General features: G+C 43.0%; 3 protein-coding genes across 5 annotated transcripts; all 3 read right to left on the bottom strand.

Moving 5' to 3' along the window:
* Positions 1-609: 609 nt before the first annotated feature.
* Positions 610-5,692, bottom strand: c14h5orf24 (chromosome 14 C5orf24 homolog). Of its 2 annotated transcripts, none has more exons than XM_026329384.1 (2): positions 5,454-5,692; positions 610-4,399 (listed from the first exon to the last, which is right to left on the bottom strand). In XM_026329384.1, exon 2 carries the CDS (start codon positions 4,391-4,393, stop codon positions 3,770-3,772), a length of 624 nt encoding a protein of 207 aa, XP_026185169.1. In that variant the 5' UTR covers positions 4,394-4,399; positions 5,454-5,692; the 3' UTR covers positions 610-3,769. The 2 variants fall into 2 exon arrangements, with proteins under 2 accessions (XP_026185169.1, XP_026185168.1); XM_026329383.1 differs by having other exon boundaries at positions 610-4,396.
* Positions 5,693-5,946: 254 nt separating this feature from the next.
* Positions 5,947-15,640, bottom strand: ddx46 (DEAD (Asp-Glu-Ala-Asp) box polypeptide 46). Its single transcript, XM_026328868.1, has 23 exons — positions 15,507-15,640; positions 15,114-15,284; positions 14,805-14,927; positions 14,612-14,699; positions 14,350-14,518; positions 14,020-14,261; positions 13,807-13,917; positions 13,461-13,626; positions 12,997-13,117; positions 12,701-12,876; positions 12,216-12,337; positions 11,625-11,703; positions 10,467-10,549; positions 9,950-10,114; positions 9,656-9,818; positions 9,355-9,548; positions 9,028-9,165; positions 8,469-8,618; positions 8,104-8,331; positions 7,685-7,903; positions 6,705-6,849; positions 6,532-6,605; positions 5,947-6,399 (listed from the first exon to the last, which is right to left on the bottom strand). Exons 1-23 carry the CDS (start codon positions 15,521-15,523, stop codon positions 6,352-6,354), a joined length of 3,192 nt encoding a protein of 1,063 aa, XP_026184653.1. The 5' UTR covers positions 15,524-15,640; the 3' UTR covers positions 5,947-6,351.
* A 744-nt stretch (positions 15,641-16,384) lies between these two features.
* Positions 16,385-21,251, bottom strand: camlg (calcium modulating ligand). 2 transcript variants are annotated; one of them, XM_026329361.1, is made up of 4 exons: positions 20,939-21,251; positions 19,919-20,385; positions 19,488-19,553; positions 16,385-18,828 (listed from the first exon to the last, which is right to left on the bottom strand). In XM_026329361.1, exons 1-4 carry the CDS (start codon positions 21,087-21,089, stop codon positions 18,637-18,639), a joined length of 876 nt encoding a protein of 291 aa, XP_026185146.1. In that variant the 5' UTR covers positions 21,090-21,251; the 3' UTR covers positions 16,385-18,636. The 2 variants fall into 2 exon arrangements, with proteins under 2 accessions (XP_026185146.1, XP_026185148.1); XM_026329363.1 differs by having other exon boundaries at positions 19,919-20,382.
* Between the last annotated feature and the right edge of the window lie 275 nt (positions 21,252-21,526).

Genomic DNA, 21,526 nt, shown 5'->3' with positions numbered 1-21,526 from the left:
TAACATTAAATTCCTATATGCGACATTTTGCCCTGTAATAATACTGGATAGAAAAAAAACTTTATTTTTCATAAAATATACTAAACTGAAACTACTGTAATACCTTATGAAAAATACTTTGTGAAAAAACACATGAGGAGATTTCTGAAGACAGATAAATAACATAAACTTTATAGAAGAGGGGGCAGTTTACAGCTCAATCACATCGATTTGTGAAAGGTTTGACAATAGAGAAAATTTTCTGTTTTACTTTCATATTTATTACACAACTTTTGAACATTCCACAACAATCATGCAGGAGTAAAATGTGAATCATACAAAGCTCTGTGGGCTTTGCCAGTCACACTGGGCTTCATATATCCTCAAAAACACTCAAAATGTGAGGTAATATTTTTAAATTATCATCTACAGACCAACAGACCATGTGTTCATTTAATGTTGAAGATGCTGAAAACTCAAAAACAATAACAAAAAAGCAACTATTAATATCTGTGCCTTCTGTCTGCAGTGATTGAGCTAACAATGACAGGAATGTCAATAAATTAACAATGTGAGTGAGTTGGTTATAGCTAATTCACCTTCCATCATCATCCCTCAACCGTTCTGTGATGATCATGAAACACAAAGTCAGTATGTTCCATCAAACCAGAAAAATTAGCAAAACAAATAGTTCATACATAATGTCTATATATTTATGACTCAGAGCTACATAGTGAAACAGATGAGGGTGCTCTGAGGGCACACCCAACGCCTGGCACATAGATCAGTCATTACGCACTGAACAATCCAAAGTCTTAAATGTTAAACAAGTGGAGCAACTGTACAGAAAGCCCAAATATCACAATCGCAGTAATGTGACAGGCTAACAAAAGATATTCCTGTGGAGAAGAAAGTCCTGCCAAAATCGTATCCATGACTTTTCCACCTTCAAATTCCAATTGAAGCTGCCCAGGATGCTCATCATAGAGCATCTAGAAGTCCCACTCCACCTGACATAAACCAGCCAGCAACATTTCAAATCTTTCTGGAAAGCTGAAAGATGTTTCTGAGGGTTTCACTTCATATTCCAACCTACACTAGTATCTACTTCTACTGTACTGGATAGTAAATACGTCCTAACGTGAACCGAGACAATACAACAGTCGTTATTTTTACTCACAGTAAAAAACTGAAGTGAAACTGAAACATTTGTGTTCTGTTGCACAGGTAAGAGAAACACCATCAAAATGAATGATGATGAGTCCACAGTTAGTCTTCAATATGGACAAAAATCACAAAACATGTGTCAGCTTTTCAGTAAGAAATTCTCCCGAAAGGTGGGAGTGTTTTTCACAGCAGATACTTTAAGTTCTCAGAGAGGGAGAAAGAAGCACGGGTGTTACTGACAATCTATTCAGGTGTCCCACTACATCATGACTGTGAGTCAGCATGAACAACACCAGGACCCTGAAACCGATGATGATTCATTTTTATTTTACACCTGTGCTTTTACTACTACGACATGTGAAACTGTCTTCCTGTCTAACTAACTAGACATCCTGCCAGCGTGTTTATCTGCACCTCTGTGCACATCTAAAACCTAAAAAAACTAAATTAGTAAAAAATAACAAATAAAACTTCAACCATAGCCTCAACAAAACCAGTTAAATATCAAACATCATGGCTACACAGGAATTATATATAAAAAGAGAATCTTTTTCAATGTGGAATAACAGATAAATGTAAAAACAAAGAAATACAAGGAACTAAATTTACATTATCAATGTTTAGCAATTTACAGTGTACTCAAGAAACTGTAACTTTAATCCTTTGAAGCATGAATTACATAAATCAGGTGCACGAATTTAAAGGTTTTGTATTAATCCAAACAATCATACTATCCTTAATGGGCTTCAGATGCTTTTTCATTTGCATTTTACACAGTAACTTTCATGCTAAGGTTATTTCGTGACATGTTGGAATATTCCTACACTTAGATAACATCATATTCTTTGGTAAAGGAGGGTGAAAGGATGTTTGCATGTGACATTTCAGTAACCTCTGTCAACACTACACACATCAACAAAAGTCCTTGTACACAGGTATCAAAATACAACTATAAGAAAAGGTGATAGTATCAAAGTTTCCACAGTACGATACATACGACAGATTATTGCACCAAATTTACCTATGTTCAATTTTATCATTTATCCAATTTCTTAAACTCCCTACCAAAAACAAAATGTTTGTCAAGGCAAGATTTTTGCACAAAAACTCATTTGTCAATGACAAAAACTAGAAAACAGTTTGTAACAAGTAGTCAAGAGTCAGTGGATGAAAATGATATTGATTATATGTCCTCTACTATATTTAGGATGATTTAAAACATGTTAAACATAATAAAACGTCTGATAACATTATTTTACAAGTGCCTGTGCAAAATAAGTGAAAATAAAAAGTCCGTACATATTTTGACAAACTCTGGTGAATGAGTCAAATGAGACCGTGGGATGATCTGTAGTCTGTCACGCACCTGTATCAGTGGTTTTAAATGCTCCATACACACAAGTTACGAGTTGTTCTCTCAGGTATTTAAGAGGATGAACGTTGATGCTTCCATTGATCGTTAACTCTTTGTATCACATTTGTTTCTGGTTTCTTTGTCTCTCTGCTGCCTCCGCCTGCAGATTTCACAGTGTAAGACACAGAGCAGTCTCCTCGGAGATGTTGTGTTCATGATAACGTCCTCAGCATTAAATTAGAAATATCTTATGCATATTTGAGACTTGGGTCGAGTAAATGTCTCTCGTGTACGTATACATCACGTCAAATAAACGTTTCTTTAATTAAAGGTGGTCTGTGTAAATAAGGTTTCTGTGTCAATTTGGCCTATTAGCTCAGTTTTTATTCTTGTTTACACTAAGTGATGCAACCAGTGGTTTGGATCAATAACAATAACAGAGTAACTCTTAAGAACCTGTATATATGTATTAGAAGTCACAATCACAACAAAATTAACTTGACTGGTCAAGATTTTGTTTTTATTTTAGCCAAATTTGATGATAACCACAAATTATTTTTTTCTTTAAAACTGAGTTTCAAACCCTAATACTGTTTGAGAACTGAGCAAAACGTGTTTGTAACAAGGAGAAATGAAAAGTGTCATAACCAAAGGAGGAACTGAACGTTTGGTCCAGTCTCATTCTTTGATTCGATATTATCTGCTGCTTGTCACTTTCTGCTCTCTTACTTTGCACGTGTTTGTTCGAACAGCAAATATCCAACAACATCAGCTATTTTGATATTCAAATTGTAGTGTGGTGAACATTCAAAGTAAATGTGGTCCATGTTTGTGCTGCAAGGAAGCCGAGCCGATCTCACACAACCCTCTCAGTAATGGTCTCCTTTGTTTACAGTAATCAACCCTGTTCAGATGAATGTTTCCCTCATGTGTGGGTGATAAAATGCTACATACAGCACATTAAACTCAAACTTGAAATGAGCTACGACTACTTTTGTTAGTAAGATAAAAGCTCCTTGTTCTTTAAACGTCTGGCATTACTTTTTTCTAAGAAATCAATGTGTAGTGAAACCGTCCACACGCTATCTCCAGCTGTAGCACTGAAAAACTAACAGTATTGGACCAGGTGGCAGGCACACAGATGACACCAACACGAACAGTAGAAAATCTCCTCCTCTCAGCAGACTGGGGAATTTACAATCACCCAGAGAACCTGTACACATGCGTCTCTTATTCTGATGGACCGAGGGCGGAAACAGGGTCGAGCCTTTATTCCGTAGCTGTCTTGTCTTTGCAGGAGGGTTCACAGAGGATTTCTTTGTGTGGCAGCGGATACGGGAAAGCTGCTCCGCTGCAGGTGCTACTGTAAGCCAGTTTGTTGAGGCGAGAGAGGCCCTTGATGCTGCCGGGAGGCCGCCCAGGGCTGACCTTGTACCCTGCTGCTCTGGTCGTGCCCAGCGGTCTTCCCGGGCTCGTCTTGAACCCGGCCGCTCTGGTGGTGCCGAGGGGTCGCCCCGTGCTGGTTCTGTATCCGGCTAACTTGGTGGTTCCCAAAGGCCTCCCCCGTCTGCCCGTCTTCCCGACAGCCTTGTTCTTCTTCTTGGGGTCGTCTGGCGCCTGATCAGTGCTTTTAATGCCTGGGACTTTTCCAGACGAGCGGGAGCCACCCCCAAGCACTTCCTGTCTCTGGCACACCATGGGCTTGTGGCTCTGGGTGGGTAAGGCCATGGGCGCCAGGGTCATCTGAAGGGACGGTGGAGGGGGAGGGGGGTAAAACTTGTTGGACTGGGAGGTGCACAGGTCAAAGTGGGAGGCAGGGTGGTGGCCATCCTCTGCGAGGCACGACGGCCTGCTGTTCATGCAGAAGTCACTGCTCGTCACCTGGCGCATCATCGTCTGCTGAGAGTCAGAAACAAACTGTGACGTGTCATTGGCACACAAAGATAAACAGAGTCCTGTCTGTCTGTTGTCTGGGCAGTACAAGGCAACAAAACTACAAAACATCCTCAACTCTGCAAGAAATGTTGAACACCTGCACATTTAGAGCTTTATTCTCCAAACCTAAGACTTCACAACACTGACCTGGACGGGTCCCATGCTTAGAGGTTTTGGCATCTTCAACCTAAAAGTCTTTTCACTTGTAAAACTGAAAAAACACTGAAAAACACTTCTGGAAAAGCATAAATCCCACCTGTGTGGCTTAGAAAAGCCAGGAGACCACAACAAACCCAGATCTAAAACTATAAATGATCCCTGCTTGAAATTCTGACTCCAGGTGAGCTCAACATAAAATAGGTCAGAGTTCAACTAGGCTGAGACAAACGTTTGACTAAACCACCCACTTATTCATTTAGATGTTGAATAAATATAAAAGCACTTTTATGAATGGATTTGGGTCCAGGTGTCCTGCAGCCCTTTCCAGCAGAGATGATCCCTAATGATTAAAGAGCAAAAAAAAACACAAAGTGTAACAGTAGAGGAGGATTTTCCACAACCTGGCAACCCTCAAAGTTCTCCTTAATTCCTGCACTACAAGACATTAGTAAATGATGCATTAAGGATTCAAAGATTACAAATAGTGGCCTGATAAACATGATAAGCACCGGTGTCTTCGGTTCTGCAGAGGACGCACAGAGGTGTGGACTTCACTTCCAGACTCTACACTTTCTGTAGTTACACTCATTCACAAAAACATGCACATGGATTCCGCATCTTTGCATCCAGAAGACAAAAAAACCTCCTGCTCCTCACGTCACTTTGTCCCTGTGCAACGTTACGATTGACACAAACGCCTCAGTTCAGCCTCGTTTGGCCCGAATAACGGTTTTGCAGAAAGGGGGTCTGGAAATCTTGACGAAAGAGCTGAAAAGTGCGCAGATCTCCGATTTGGCCGCACGAAAACAAACCTAAATACACCCTGCAGCCAGCAGCATCTGCACTAAGGTTACTGTACCTCGATTGTTCGCAGATCTCGGTGCAGAAAGGGTTAAGGAGAAAAATGATCTTTCATCGATCAAGGCGTGAGTCGATCCATTTTTCCCCAAAATCTTCGCAGCATCGTCAACGTGCCGTCACCACGTCGGTTGGTTTCGCTGTGAACGGCAATAAAAGGTGAAGATGTTGAGCCGAACGGGCTTTTTATTTCCCTGCTCCTGAGGTTTGGATAAGAAACGCAGCCATTTTCCATTAAAAATTAATAAGACGAGGAGCGCAGTCTGAGCATGCGCAGTGAGGGTTTTCTCCATCCCCTCCTGAACCACTGACACCGAGACGCTTTTTTTTTATTTATTTGAAAATGTTTTTCTGCAGCTGGAGCCTGCAAATAAAGCTGCAAACACAGACTCTGCTCTGAAAGCCGCTGCCCTGACACATGAGCACTTCTCATTCTGCTCGATCCTACACAAACAAAGGCTTTTGAATTCAAAAGAGGAAAAACCAACAGCATGTTTCCACATTTGTTAACGCATCAAGTTTATTTCCTTACTTTGTTCTGAGGAAAAGTACAAACCATCCGAGGATCCTGGCAGGTATGTGGTGAAAATAACATTCAAGAAAAACATATGTTACACTTAAAGCCAGACTGCCAACAGGCTCCTGTAGGAGTTTAATGACACTGAGGGCGAAACACCATCAGACATTTTATGGTCTTTAGATATAAAATCACTGGAAGGTGAAGCACAGAGGAGACAAGGGGCCATATAAACAAAACCACATACTAAACTAAGGTAATTGATGGGAACATTATTAAAAATATAGACTAAAATATTCTTCAACTGCTCCGATTGAAAACGTAGAGATGACAAGACACTTCAGAGACATGGAAACTCCTCCGACCAGCCCCAGGTTCTCCTCTACAACACTTTGTATCGGCCTTTGCTTGTCGGCTGGTAGGAATTTTGCTAAAGAGAGAAAAAGATAAAATGAACATTTAGCAACATGTTTTAGTGCATCTGCTGAACAAACTGCTGCATTTGATGGATCTAGTGCCAGAAAAAAATATATATTCTAATTATCAATTTCAAGGTCCTTACTAATCTGATGAGCTCTTCCTTAATTAAGCGTGTGATCTCCGTCTTGGCTTTCTGCACAGCCAGCTCATTAGCACCTACAACACAAACACAACAGTCATGTCTGGTGTGTTCAGCTCCATCAGCCAGGAGGAAACAACATAAAAGGATGTGGGAGTTTCAGCACCAGCACATACTTTCAATCGCCAGGTAGATCTTGCGTTCTCCCTCCTTGGGCTCTTTGCCTGGAGGGAAGTAGGTTCCTCTGATGGTGATAGCAGCTTCGGAGTATTCGCCGATCCTCTGCAGAGCTTCTTTAGACGTCACCTTCCACCTGGCCGTCTGGGCGGGGCCACAGGATAAGAAAGACTTTTGTTATTACTATTATTTTATCCATATCCATTTATATTAAAGCAGCCACCGAAGTAGACCACAGCAGGATGAAGCAATTTCTCAGTCTTAAACAGCAGGAGAACACGAACACAAACACGAACACACACACACACACACACACACACACACAACTTCAAATGTTGTCCTTCATTATTAATGGGCATTTATGTTGTGCAGAAACATGTAGAGAACCTCAGGAGAGCACACTGGGTTTTATTTTCTGCGCTGGTTTCTCAGGTCTTCATTAACCCAGGTCACTTCTAAAACAGCCGTTTACTTTCCAAACAGCTCGTTACCAGAATTGATCATTCTGCTCCTACTGCGATGCACTGAGCACTAACAAGTCCCAGAAAAGTGAAGGAAAACCAGTGCTCTATTTCTGTTTCTGCTCCAGGCACAGTTTATAGTGAGCATGGTAACAAACTTCATTTCAAACACTGACAGTAGAAGAAGAATTTTAGCTGAAGTTTGATTTTGTCTTAGAAGAGGACAAGTGTGGTTTTAGTCTGGAGAGACAGAGAAAACAGATAAACACAGGTGTGTTTATGGGTCTGAGGAGAATTGACTGTGGTTAGAAATGTGCTGTGTAACTAAAGCAACAGTGATGGTTCAGATTTATTAAAAATATAGTTATTCTATTATTATTATTATTATTATTATTATTGACTCTTCATGTGACTGGACTAAACTCAAGCTGGTGGTGAACACCCACACTCCACGGTGGAACAGTGAAAATCCCAAAGCTCAGAAAGAATCTGCTGATATCCGAACAGGTGCTGCTGACCTGAGGGAAGTCGTTGATCTCCAGCTCCTCTTCGTATCTCTTGACGGTCTCTGCCTGCTCAGCCGCCTGCCGCTCCTCCTCCAGCTTCTCCACAGGGGTGTAGTTCAGCTTGGCATTGAGCTTCTCTGCCAGCTGCTCCGCGATGGTCTTAGCCGACACCGAGGGCGTCATGATGGTGCCACCCCGCAGGATGGCGTTTGTGGCCTGCTGCATCACATCCTGTACATGAAGATGCAGCCAGTTTGGATATACGGGGAAAAAGGATCTCAACACAACGCACGATGGATCTGTTGTATGTACTGTGCAATTAATCACTAACAAATGTGATTAACGGAATAATTCAGAGATATAAATTCCTCTCAGCTGTTACTAATAATCCCATATAATGCACTTAAATATTACATCTGTGCTGGACAAACCTGAGCCTCAGCACCCAGGTTCTTCTGGGCGTTGATCTTGAGCGCCAGCCTCTTGGCCATCTCCAGTTTCTGGATGTTTCCAGCAGAGGTAGGTCCGAGGCCTGGCAGCCCACCGGGGGCAGCTGCTGTGGTGGTGACTGTTCCTGCAGGACCAGCTGCCGCTCCAGGAGCAGACAGATCCTTCACCCTCTTCTTGGAGTTGAACATGCTCTCGATTTGCTCCTCAATCTGATAAAGCAGGGGAGACGACTAAGTGCTGACACAATCAACTTGGAAAGATTAGTTAGCCTAAGGAAGGACCTGAGTGAGCAGGGAGGTGTCTGAATTATAAATCATATGATGACTGAAATTTAAAGGTTACTCACATCGAGGGCTCCGTCCTCATCGTCAGAGTCCTGCAGCCCGAGAGCAGCTTTCTGCAACTTCTTTCTCTCATTGGCCAGAGCATGTTCTGTCTCATCAAACTTGAAGCCTTTTCCTGAGAAGCCACTGCTGCTCTTGATGGTCTTACCCTCCTGTGAAATGTATCAGCACAAGATGTGTAAAAATATCTCCCTTCCTCCCTATTCTGCCAACTTTAACTGCAAACTCCCACAGATTAAACTATGATTCATTTCCAGTGTTTACATGAACATTTCCACCAAATCTTAAAACAAAGTGATGAATTGAGTGAAATATGAAACAGTGGGCTCCTACAGTTTAAACAAAGTGTTGTGGAAATTTTTCCATCAGTGGTTGAAACAACAAACTTAAGATGATGAGCTTATTTTTCCAGCATCATGATGCAGAGGTTCTGGGTAATGACATTCATTACAATTTCAGAAGTTCATATAATCGTCTCCATCTGCACCACCCTGCCTATTGTGGCTGTAACACACACACACACACGCTCTTGTTGCAGGTCTCCCGTTCCCTCCATCTTACCGCTTTCTGTTGGTCTTTGAAGGAGGCCCAAAGCTGCTCCAGTTCTGGTGGGACAGCAGAGCCCGACAGCTCCAACGCTTTGATAATATCGCCGGCGTAGCGAGCCTGATCCTCTGTGATGAAGGTGTAGGCGTAGCCCTGGGAGAAGGAACGACAAGGAGAGTGCAGTGTAAAGATTCATAACATATGCAGAAACACACATTTTGCTTTGATAATGGGGGAAAAGTCTGATAACATCAGTTATCAGACTTTTCCCCCCAGTGCTACTCCTCAAAACTGCAGACAGGATTTGATGGGAAAAATCGAGTTCCCGTTTAAGGGCCTGACCTTGTTGCCTGCTCGGCCTGTGCGTCCCGCCCTGTGGACATAGTCCTCGTAGTGGTTGGGACAGCTGTAGTTGACCACCAGGATCAGCTGCTTGACGTCCAGGCCTCTGGCTGCCACAGAGGTGGCCACCATCAGACGACAAGCTCCGTTCTTAAAGTCGTTGATGATGCTGTCTCTGTCGTACTGGTCGATTCCTAAGAGCAGCACAGGAAAGGAACACATGAAGGACCTCAGCAAGCAAAGTCATTCAAATCTTGAAAATATACATGGATCAGAAAGGTGTACAAACATGGCTCTTTACCTCCGTGTAGAGACATGCAGGGATAGGAGGCTTTCATCAGGTCTTTCAACAGTCCGTCTGCATGCTCCTGTTTGTCCACAAAGATGATGACTGAGCCCTTTTCCTGATAGTGACCCAGAATCTCCAGCAGCTTCAAGAACTTCTTGTCCTCATCAATCACCAGCTACAGACACAAACCAGAAAAAGTAGGAACTTGGTGAGGGATGAGTGGTTTGTACTGGGAAAAGGAATACGACACAGCCTATTAAACAAATCCATTTCAAAGAGAGAGAGAGAGAGAGATGAAACATTTACCACATGTTGTTCCACGTCAGAGCAGACCACACTGCGACCTCCCACCTGCACCTCAATGGGCTTGGACAGGATCCTCCGGGCCAGCGCCTCCATGGCTCTGGGAAAGGTGGCTGAGAACATGACTGTCTGACGGTCTGGGCGCACATTGTCCACGATACGCATCACCTGGCCGAAGGGGAAAAAAAAACAAAACATGGAGTTTAGTGAACTCTGTTTACTCATTCTCATTTTGAGCTTATTGGTTATTTTTCCCCAATGTGTTTCTTCCCCTCTTTGAGCAGCTTAAAATCCAGTAACAGAAGAAACTGTTGTAACAAAGTTTACTGATCAAAAAGGATTTTTCCAGACTTCTTCATTTCCTAATTTGTTCTGGTTTTCACTATTTATGCACTTCCACATCCCTTTGCTACTAAACTAGTGTTCTGTTACCAGGCATGCAAAGTTGACAATTTTCACGTCAGATATTAAATATGCGAGACACTACGTGTGACAACGCCTGAACCTGGGTGGCACTGACCTGTGGCTCAAAGCCCATGTCGAACATCCTGTCTGCTTCATCCAGCACCACATATGTCACTCTGCGCAGGTTGGTGACCCGACCTATACAGCAAAGGAGACAAGTGTGAGCAAAACTGTTTACCCAAAGAAAAGTCAGTCCTCATGCATATTCTGGCTTCTTCAAAAAACATTAACTAATGTACCAAAGACAAATCCTTTTCCACGTTAAAACTACTCCACATTACAACACATAAAAAACACACATAGCTTCCTAACTTCAGAGTTCTGGCTTTAAGTGGGCAGGGTTATATTTTATTTGCATTTGAAAATGTCTTTTCTTGTCTCTGGGCTTGCGTACCATCTCAGGGGCATGAGGAACCTGTAAAAGTCAGAAAACAGCCTCAAGATATAATACAAGAGATGGAGCCCCATCAAGCATTATCTGACCAAGCGCCTTTTCACCTACAAGGGAAACATATTACAGATTACCTCGCATGTGTGGAAACAACAAAAACCTGCAGATTTACATAATGCACAATAAATGTGTCAGAAAATATAACAAATAGTACTTTGCAAAAACATTTCCAGTATTTATTATGTAAATCCTCAGGGCTCTACAATGATAGTTCTTCTCAGAAACTACATGAATTAAAAATAATTAGTGAGGGAAATAAATAATTATGGATGTGTGATCTGTGAAAAATAACTGGATAATCTCTCCCTGTGTTGCCATTTATCTCCTCTAGGCAGTTTGAATGTATTTATGAGAGTATGTACTGAGACAACACTGTAGAACCCTGGTTGAGCATTCAGAATACGCTCATTTGATATAATAAATGATGGGTCTTGACCAGCCCGTGTTATAATACAGGTACCAAACATCATCTCTTGCTTGGAGATTGAGGAACCATGGAGGCAGCACCAAGTCCACCTACCTGCACTTGCCCTGATCTTCAGGAAACTCATCACTGTCTTGTAGATATGACTGAACCCAAAGGTGGTCAGATAATGTCAACAGTTTAGTAAATGGTACTGACTTGGTTCATTATGTAACTTCATGATATTGTAACAGTTATTCCATGCAAGGTAATTAAGCAAAAGCTCACAAGGCTCAAATTTGCCTATTTGCATGTAAGAGAAGCAATAAAAGTGCGAGGGTCACAGAGTATGAACTCACCGCTGTTGGCCCCCAGCATGTCGATCATTCTTCCTGGTGTGCACACGATAATCTCAGCTCCTCTCTTCAGCTCAGCAATCTACAAGCCAAAAGCAGCAACCCACAGTGTTAAAGAGGAACTGCAGCCTCAAACCCAGCCCGAGGCCTCTCTTCCAGCAGGCTTTAGAAAAGCAGCAGAGGAGACATGGACATGTGGCTCCTCTGTGTGTGATACAGAGTCGGGGGACATGGAGACTAATATTTTAATCTCTTGAAAGCAGTGAGATCTGTGGTAGTCAGGTTTAACCTGCACTGAGAAGCTACTGTTAAAAACTGTTGGGATGTTTCTCATATTCGAGTAAATACAAAAGACAAAAGATTAGAAGTATAAAGTAATACACCACCATGAACTATGACCTCAGTAATAAACATGTCTGAACTATATAAACTTGGTAACAATATGATTTATGGCAGAGCTGCTGTACTGATTAACAAATAACTGTGATTAAACACCGACTGCTGCATCAGGACACTGACTGTGTATGACTGAGGAGCATTCAGATCTTTAATTTAACAACAAAATAAATAGCCAACATTAGCATGTGAGTTTACCTGTTCGCTGATACCTGTGCCTCCATAAACACACACCACCCTAAGGCCCAGCGATTTCGAGAACTTCTTACACTCCTTGGTGATCTGCAGAGCCAGCTCTCTGGTTGGAGTCATGATGACAGCTGGGGGAGGGACGCCAACAGGTTCAGAAAAGAAAACATTTCTTGTTTCCACAAAATGGGTCAAATTTGATGCACCATATTTGCCAACAATATTAACTGAGGTAAAACTGGCTTTAATGACTCTGTGAGGGCTTATCAGGAAGAATGACGTGGACATGTAACAGCCAAAGTCCATTTTTGTGTCTTCCTTTGAGCTACATCTGGGCCCTGAGAAGTTCATTATCACAGTTTCACATCCCTCAATCCAAACTCTTATTGTCTGTCTTAACCCACTTCAGTCATTTTTTCTATTTGAATATAAGCAACAGAATCAGTAAACATTTGTGTAAATGTTAGTGTGCTGCATAAACTGCTGCTCCTTACAGATGGGTCCCTCAGACTCCTCCAGGGGCCTCTGGTCCATGATGTGTCGGAACATGGGCAGCAGGAAGGCTATGGTTTTCCCACTGCCGGTCTTGGCGATGCCGATGAGGTCTCTGCCCGACATGATGGCAGGGATGGCCTGGGCCTGGATGGGGGTGGGCTTCTCGTAGTTGTGCCTGGGTAAAATGGAAGAAAGTATTTAACACAAATAAGATGTGTTTGTGTCTGGTCAGAAAGAATCAGATGTATAACATTCAACACAAAGCTGCCCAAACCATCACATCAGTGAGACTCACTTCTTCAGAGCGTTGAGGATCTTCATAGACACCCCACACTGCACCCAGGTCTTGATGGGTTTGGGGCAGCCCTTCCCTTTCACTGTGATGCCTTCCAGTTCCAGTCTGTGTGCATTCACTTCTGCATAGATTCACCAAAAGCCAGACAGAGAGCTGTTAGGCTGTGAGGGATTGGACTGAAAATGTGCACTCAAGAACATATTTATGCTCTAAATGATCTACATCTGCAGCTTATAACTTTGGTTGAAAATATTAATTTAGGAAATTCCCAGATTCAAATCAGGAGAATATGACACAGCCCATGAAACAAACAGAAATCCCCCTGTAAACCTGACAGCAGTAACTTGTACTTGCTGAAATATCTTACTCTCAACATTTTTTTTTTTTAAATCAGCAATAAATTAAGTAGTGATAAAGGACACATGCTGCGTCTTTCTAATCTGTGTTCTGTTGTGTTCACTGACCCTCTGGAGTCATTCTGGCCAGCTCAGGCACCTCCACATAGAAATTCCTGCGATATGACTCGTACTGAATCTTTCCGTGGTCAACAGGCTCCAGGATTTTTCTCTGTTTGGTCTGGAAGCCCGTCAGAGCCGTCTGCAGATCCACCTCCTCCTCCTCTGATGAGTACTGTCAAACACATCAGCTACATGTCAGATATTATATATTCCATTAGCAGCTGATCCCATCCCATCAGGAGACATCTGCAGAGCAGAAACTCTGGGATGTGACGTCATTATTAACCAAGAGACGTATGTTTAACCACCTGAACATGTGACCTCCATTAACAAAACATAAGGAGACACTCACCTCCATAGCGTCCTGGTCATTCTCCATCAGCTCACCCTTCTTCTTATGAGTGTGCGGACCTTTTTTGGTTTTAACAACTGTCACCACTTTGGTTACTGTCATTGCTCCTTTCTGCAGGAGAAAAAAATAAGAAAACTAAATATAGTCCAACATCAGAAATGAGTGGACTTGTGTCCAGGATAACAAGCTGCAGCGTTTTCCCTTCATTCTCACCTTATCGTTGCCTTTCATGGCTCCCATGTTGAACTTCTTCACCTCCTCTTTGACCTCCTCCATGTAAGCATCCAGAGGATCCACATCATCCTCCTCAGCCTCCTGCTGCATGGCAGTCGCCTTCTCATTGTCACCTTCCTCTTTCTTCTCCTCCTTTATCTCCTTCTCTTGCATGTCTTCTTTCCCTTCTCCATCTTCGTCATCGTCACCCTCCATCGGCGCTGAACCATCCTCATCATCATCTGAAACACAGAGGCAATTGTGAAGCTCAACAGATACAGCCGTCAGGTTTAAACAAAAGCATTGCAGGTTTTAAAAGTGCTTCCTCACCATCATCATCCTCAAGACTCCACTTCTTCCCCTGCTTCATCTCCTCCAGTTCCTTCTTGATTTCTCCGATGTTCTCGATGGCCTTCTTCCTCTGCTCTTCCCTCCATTTCTCCACCCGCTCCTTCCTCTTCCTCATCTCCTCCTCCAGTTTGTTCTGGTCAAAGTCTTGCTGCATGAACACAAAGGAAAGATCTGACATATTTTCCCACTGCTAAGCAGTGACCATGCAGCAGTCAGCAAGAACTGAAGATTTGGCACTTACATCCTCAACCTTCTCGTCCTCTTTCTCCTCTTTAGACTTTTTCTTCTCAGATACAGGATCCAGGTTGTCTTTCTCCTTGCTCTTTGACCTGCATTGAAGATACAAGAGGTGCAAAACACTGTCAGATCAAACAGGCCAAAGAAAAATAACAGCGGTCAGTTTTGTTATGAGTTGATTTTTAAGACAGCCTCACTTTTCATCGGTTTTTCTGCTCTTGCTGGGGCTGGCGGATCGGGACCTGCGGGCTCGGTTCCTGCTGCCCGACCTCCTCCTGTCTCTGCTCCTGGACCTCCTCCTGTCTCTGCTCCTGGTGCGCCTGGACAGCAAAGGACAACATAAAAAGCACCATAACACCAATAACAAATTTCATACCCTGTAAACTGACAAACTACATAAAGTGTCCTTTATGGAAACTTCTACTATCAGTCTGCACATACAAACAACTGCTTTACTTCACAATAGTCTGGTTTGTAATGCACATGTAATGTCGCAACTCACACACCTGGCTCGTTTCCTTTCTCTGGACCGGGACCTGCGGCGGTCCCGGCTCCGTGATCGCTCTCTCCTGCTCCGGTCCCGGTCCCGCTCGTCCTTCTTGGACCGTTTGTCCGGGGAGCGACTCTTGGATCGGCTGCCTGATCGCCCCCGAGACGCGGAGCGCTTCCTGTAGTGTCTGAGGAAGAAAGAACAGAATCATCGTGTTGGTGAAAAGATAAAAGTTATATTTATATTTTTATTTATTTCATGATTCACAGATTTGTGAGTTTAACTGCTGGATGAGGCCTCAGCTAGCTAGCATGCTAATGTTACCATCGAAAGTTTAGCAGCAACAGGCGTCGTTAAGCGACTCAGCCGCAGATAAAAACACCAGATTAAACTCGTATTTCTGACGTACCTCGACTCACGTCCCATGTTATTGAACAAAACCAGGCTTGTAAAAGTTGAAATTAGTTCAGAGTAACGACTGTTTTTCGATACGCGGCTGTCTTACGTAAGAAAACTGCGACAGTTCAAGTCACAAACTTGTCGTGACAGTAACTAGTGCGCCGCCCAGTGGTGGGAGGCCAGAACCGCATAACAAAACTGATCAATTTAATGGATCCATCGGACAAATAACCAAACCAGCAGGTGTAAACTCACGTGTCTGTGATTATTATTGGGGTGAACAGCAATAAAGTGTTTTCGACTCCATTTAAGCCCACACAATCTGAAATCTCAGTACTTTACAGCTTTTGTTTTCTCAACATAATCTTATTTATTATTTCACATTATACAATATCCATCCATCCATCATCTATACCTGCTTATTCCTAATTAGGGTCTCAGGGATCCGCTGGAGCCTATCCCAGCTCTCTTTGGGTGAAAGGCCAAGATAGTACTTATTCATAGAGGCATTGGCTGCAGCTAAATTCAGGAGGTAGTCATTTCTGGACTTGCTGCACTTTAGGTAAATCTCTTGGACCTTGCATTGTCTTTTTTCTATCAGCCTCTCCAGTTTTTTAGCACCCTGTACACCCTGGACAGGTCCCCAGTCCATCACAGGGCCACATAGAGACAAACAACCTCACACACTCACACTCACTCCTATGGGCAATTTAGAGTCACCAATCAACCTGACATACATGTTTTTGGACTGTGGGAGGAAACCAGAGTACCTGGAGAAAACCCACACAAGCACGGGGAGAACATGCAAACTCCACACAGAAAGGCCCCTGATGGGTTTCAAACCAGGAACCTTCTGGCTGTGAGGCAACACACAGAACAGCCAAAGCAGAGAATCTCACACAAGTAGTATTTATTTGGTATGAAGTGTCTGGTTATGCGTTCCTGTGTAGTTTTTAAACAAGGACTTTACATCACATTAACACAAACTATTACTGAAGTTCAAATACATTAGATACTGTAAGCTCCAATAAAAACAGTCATGTAAACATTATCAAAAACAATCAAGTAGGTCAGAAAGTCTTAAGATAAATTACACCACTTCATTTACATGAGAAAACAATATTCACATTAATAAATTAATTTGGATGAAGTGAGAACATTAAGAGCACAGACGGAGGGTATAATGTATATGAGGTGTGTATGAATGAGGCAAAGCAGAATTAGTCAAATAAGCACAAACTCCCACCGCCTCACATAAAACTGCAGCGACAGTATTTATCAGTAACACCAGAACGTTCCCGTCAATCACACATTTCATTACAAAAACTTACTGTATGAAGAATACTGCTTTTCTAAGCTCAAAGCTGTGCAAAATAATACACTCCACGTTCAAGGACTGAAAAGAAAATCATGTAGATGGACCCTTTCTGAACACTGGGTGACAGCTGACCTAACACACACTGCTTCTGGGGAAATCACAACACTAAATACATGTTTCATATCCACTAATTAAAGCAAACAGGAACTGACCACTGCTGCTGCGTCAAAACAAGGGGGGGAGTTATGTTTCCTCAGGTTCTGTGACCTAAAAATAACATGATCGATGCAGTTGAGAAAACTTTTGTCATTTGTATTTCATTTACCCACAGTAGTTTCACTCCCTCTAGCTTTCTGTCAACATCAAGACCCTGGATCACACATGCTGTTTGACCCTTAGTGTGTTTCAGTGAAAGCTGATTTCAGGTCTGTGTCTGCATTTACTCCTTGTTCTTGACTAAAAGCTTAAACATGACTTTTCTTGCATGTTTACACATGGTTGGAGAAGACTGAATTCACAGAAAAGCAAGTCTGAATCAGAATCCTGTGAATAAAACCAGAAATCTTTATGTTCTGAATCTTAAAACTAATAGAGTACATATTTTCAGTATCTCTGAATGTCTGTGCAATCAGTTGCAGCAAACCGCCTGCATCTGTCACTTCTAATGTTTCTGTTTCCTGTTTCACTCCATCACCAACTATCAATCATAACGGATCATGAACATCCATAAACCTCTTCTCTTCAAGGTTGTGATCAGTTCATTTACAGTAATATAAACCGAGTAAAGGTTTCCTCTGTCCATAGTGTGTGAAATTTAGAATCAGGTTTTGAAAATCATAAACTGAAGATGCACTGACTCCAGGCCTGCCTGACCCACCGCAGGGCCGACTAAAACCACTAAAAAAGCATCCATAGTGTTGTATGTGAGATCGTTAACCTCCACATTTCTGCAGCAGATTTGTTTTCACAGCAGTCAGACACCTGCAGAGAAGTCTGACAATATGACACACTGCCGGGATCACACACCGTCTGAGATTACAAGGACGTAGAAAGACTCAGGGCTGGGCGATAATTTAAAGAATCTCCTTCATTTTTTAATTGTGGTCAAGTTGCCCCAGATGTTTATTTCCAAGCAGTTAGCTGCATTACCTAATCCAGACCGCTATATGTCAGAGATGAACATGAGCAATTATTTGACTGACCCATGTCTGTTCTGAGCATGACATTATTTAACACATTTCTTGTTTCCACAAATCTCTGCAACAGACATAGCAAGAGCAGAGTTAGGCAACAAAACACAGCCCTGATGTAAGTTACTCCCTAAAATCTTTGTTTTCCACACGTGCAGAGTATTAATGCACTAAACTGAGCATCGGTTTGATTATTTAATGTGATGGAGGATACGTTAACATGTTTGATGACACGTTTCAGTGTCAGAATTTAAATTAATAATGAATGTTTCTAAAAAAAAATTTTAAAATTGCCCAGCCCTGCAGGGAAGACAGCGTTTCCCTGTCCCCTTTTCACTCTGTGCTAGACCCAACAAATAAACATACCAAACATAAATGGCCGTACAGTCTTCACACACATGAACTGTTGTTCTGTTTCTGAACTTCCATCCAGAGTAAAATAAACTGAGATCTGAGTTTGTCCAGCCAACACGTGGCCCTGATCACAAGGCATTAGGGATTCATTGCCAGACCGTCAACAACAAACCCACATCAAAGGGCGCCAATGAGCATGCCTTGTTGCTATGGGAGACAGAGGGAGAAGACAACAAAAAAAGGGGAGGGGGCGGGGACACTGAGGTCCTACACGTCCATCAGGGAGTCTCTGAGCCAATCAGCAGCAGGATCTCATGCGAGAGGATGAAAGTGAAGAAGTAGACACAGAGGTCAGCGAAGACGTCACCCATCCTCCTGTAGGTGTCCATGGAGCGGTTGATGACCTCAGCGGGGATTCCCGACAGCAGCAGGGCGGCAGTCAGCACAGTGGTCTTGGTCTTCTTCTCCACCTGGAGGAACAGGAATAAGATGCTGTGACACATGGCTGCAACAAATGTATTTACCTTTTAGAGGCAATAAAGTGAATGTTGAATTAACAAAACGCGAAAAAACAGAAAAACTACAGTCCTGAAAAGTTGGACCAGCAAATAAAAAGCACATTTTTGCTCAGTAATTGTATTAGTTTAGGTTTTGGTTTACCTAGAAAAAAATGCCATTAACCATGCTGCTTCATGCTAAGCTACGTTAATCACCGACTGGGCTGTAGCTTCATATTTAGTGTACAGACAGGAGGAAGGATTTGAGTTAAACAGTTTATAAGAAGCAATATTTGTGCCTTAAAGGCTGTAAATTCATTCTCACATTTAAATTATTTATTTGGTTAAAAATAACAAAACTGGTCTCTTGTCTTTTTGTTCTTTCTGATCCGTCCCTGCAAAATAAAAAGTGAAACTAATTCTGATAAAACCTTAATCTAAATCCTGCAGATCACTGACTGAAACTTTGCACAGCGACACCTACAAAGAATTCGCTTACATCCATTGTTTCTTGAGAAAGCTAAAGTTAAAGTATAAAAAAATCTAATACCAAACACTATCTGCATACACAGAATGTTAAATTAAAGCATATAACAACAGAAAAAGGAGCATAAACTCTAGCTCAAACTCACCTTTGGAAAGTATTTGGACAACCCCATGTAGGCAAGTTCCAGGGTCAGAAAGGGAGCAAATATTGACTAGAAAAATAAATAAATGAATAAATAAGAGCATCACATACCAGACACTCAGCTCATTTGCTTCAGGACTAAATGTTTACAAGGCTAAAAATGCTGTATTGTCATGCACTGAGGTGTGAGTGTGTGTTCTGCTACTTTGATTAAAGTCAATAAAAAAATCACATTTATTTTCCACTGTGTTTTATATATCTCTACAGGGATGTACACAGAAGTCCTCCAAAAACAGGCTTTACTCTAAATTTGTTTGGCTTGTGTGGTTTCACTGCCAACTTATTTGTGAATGGCCTTAATTTGGACAGTGCTGGAACCTGCTGCCAGTAAACCTCGTCACTGATCGATCATATGACCATGAATGCGAGACTCACCAGATACTTGCAGACAAAAACCCGGACAAAAACAGCGAGGAGGACGCTGCCAATGAGCCTGAAGACCCTGAAAGGATCAAACTCCTCTGAGTCACAGCCGCTATCCTGAGCCTGCTTCTCATTGGCCAGCTGACCCCGCAGCTTCATGGCATCGTCAAAACGAGACAGGTACTTCTGGAGGCCTCTGCGCGGAGACCCGCTGAGGTCATCTGACGGCAGCTCCCCCCTGGGTCTCTGTCGGACCCCTGCGACATCACCTTCTAGGAAGCCTCCGGGCAGCTCGCTGCAGTCCGGTGGCAGGGGTGAGCCCCTCCTCTCTGGGGTCACGCTGTGGGAGTGGCTTCCAAGTCCCGAAGCCTCTGGAAGGAAGGGAGACGGTCTCGGGGAGGAAGAAGGTGATGACCACAGCTCTGTCCTGTCGAGGTCGAGGTGGAAGCGAGGTTCTGCAGGACGCCGGGATGCTCCTGCTGGGGGAATAAACAGCAGCAACAGACATCACACTTCATTAGTGCTGAAATGCTGAGTCTGCTAACTGTTATGTTTTAAAGTGCTGTGAGGTCAAATCAATCTGACAACGATTTGTCATGACGATTTTACCCATCTGAGCTACAGGTGTATTTTCACACTCTCGGGGAACCTGAACAGACGACCCTTTGTTATCATATTGATTGGATAAGTTTATTTGGCTGACAGCACAGAGAGGGAGAGAGGACTACAGTGATGGAGACAAGAGGGGAGAGAGCAGGGTTTAGTCACTAGAAAGACCCCTGGGGGGGTGTCGGGGTCCTTGGGGTCTGGGCCCCCCTAACAGTCTGCCCCCACAGCCGCCCCTGCTTTGTCTTGTCTCTAACGTGCTGTGTTGGGTCCAACATTTATCTGAGCGATATATATAAACTATCGCGATAACACACAGATAAAGTGCGGACTGTGCCTGCAACAGGCGATAATCGCGATATGTTTAACAGAAATGGAGCCGTAAAGCAGACCTGGGGCGTAAAGTGGGTCGGTACCACAGCATACCATTGTTCTCGGACTCGTTTTTGGCGAAGCCCACGATCCTGTTCATCCTCTCCTCTGAGTTATTGAGCAGTCTTCTCCTCCGGATCTCTGCTCTCCTCTGTGCCGCCGACAGAGAGCCTGTCTTCTCCTCGGTGGCCTCCCCGGACTCCATGTCGAGATAAATCCGCTTTCACCACAAAGTAGATTCACACGTCATGTAAAATAAACACACGACAGCTCAGTGCCAGCGACACAAAAGCCCCAAAGCTCTGAATTAAGCGGCGAACATAACGGAATGGACCGAGCCTTGTCTCAACACAGGGCGCACAGTGATGGCGTCATCGCCGAGCATGACGAGGAGGTTTGCATCGTAGTGTTTTTTTTGTCGCCCGGAACAATGACTTGCAGGAAACACATGACGATTAGTGCTGGATTAAGGCACTTCTCTCCTGGATGGACAGTCCCCTGTAGGAAGAGTCCTGCTTATTTCAACCATCCTTTATTTTACATTTTATTTTACAATGTTTGAGGCCCCTCTCATTCTGGAAACACCCAAAGCTTTAGAGCAATTTTTTACACTTTGCCCTGAGCTAGATCTTGCTGCTTGGC

This window comes from Mastacembelus armatus, chromosome 14, assembly GCF_900324485.2.
Source record: "Mastacembelus armatus chromosome 14, fMasArm1.2, whole genome shotgun sequence".
NCBI lineage: Eukaryota > Metazoa > Chordata > Actinopteri > Synbranchiformes > Mastacembelidae > Mastacembelus > Mastacembelus armatus.
Note: the sequence above shows the minus strand (reverse complement) of the source record. Positions and strands in the feature narration are given on the sequence as shown.

Bases quoted from the DNA above. Each gene is read 5' to 3' on its own strand.
- c14h5orf24 (XM_026329384.1), bottom strand. From the start codon at position 4,393: ATGATGCGCCAGGTGACGAGCAGTGACTTCTGCATGAACAGCAGGCCG.
- ddx46 (XM_026328868.1), bottom strand. The intron at 14,928-15,113 runs GTGTGTGAGTTG...TTTGCTGTCCAG, and splicing joins AGAGAAAGGAAACGAGCCAG to GCGCACCAGGAGCAGAGACA. The intron at 7,904-8,103 runs GTTTGTCCAGCA...CTTCATGTACAG, and splicing joins ACCTGGGTGCTGAGGCTCAG to GATGTGATGCAGCAGGCCAC.
- camlg (XM_026329361.1), bottom strand. From the start codon at position 21,089: ATGGAGTCCGGGGAGGCCACCGAGGAGAAGACAGGCTCTCTGTCGGCG. The intron at 19,554-19,918 runs GTGAGTCTCGCA...TTATTTTTCTAG, and splicing joins TTTTTGTCTGCAAGTATCTG to TCAATATTTGCTCCCTTTCT. The intron at 18,829-19,487 runs GTGAGTTTGAGC...CTGTTCCTCCAG, and splicing joins TGTCCAAATACTTTCCAAAG to GTGGAGAAGAAGACCAAGAC.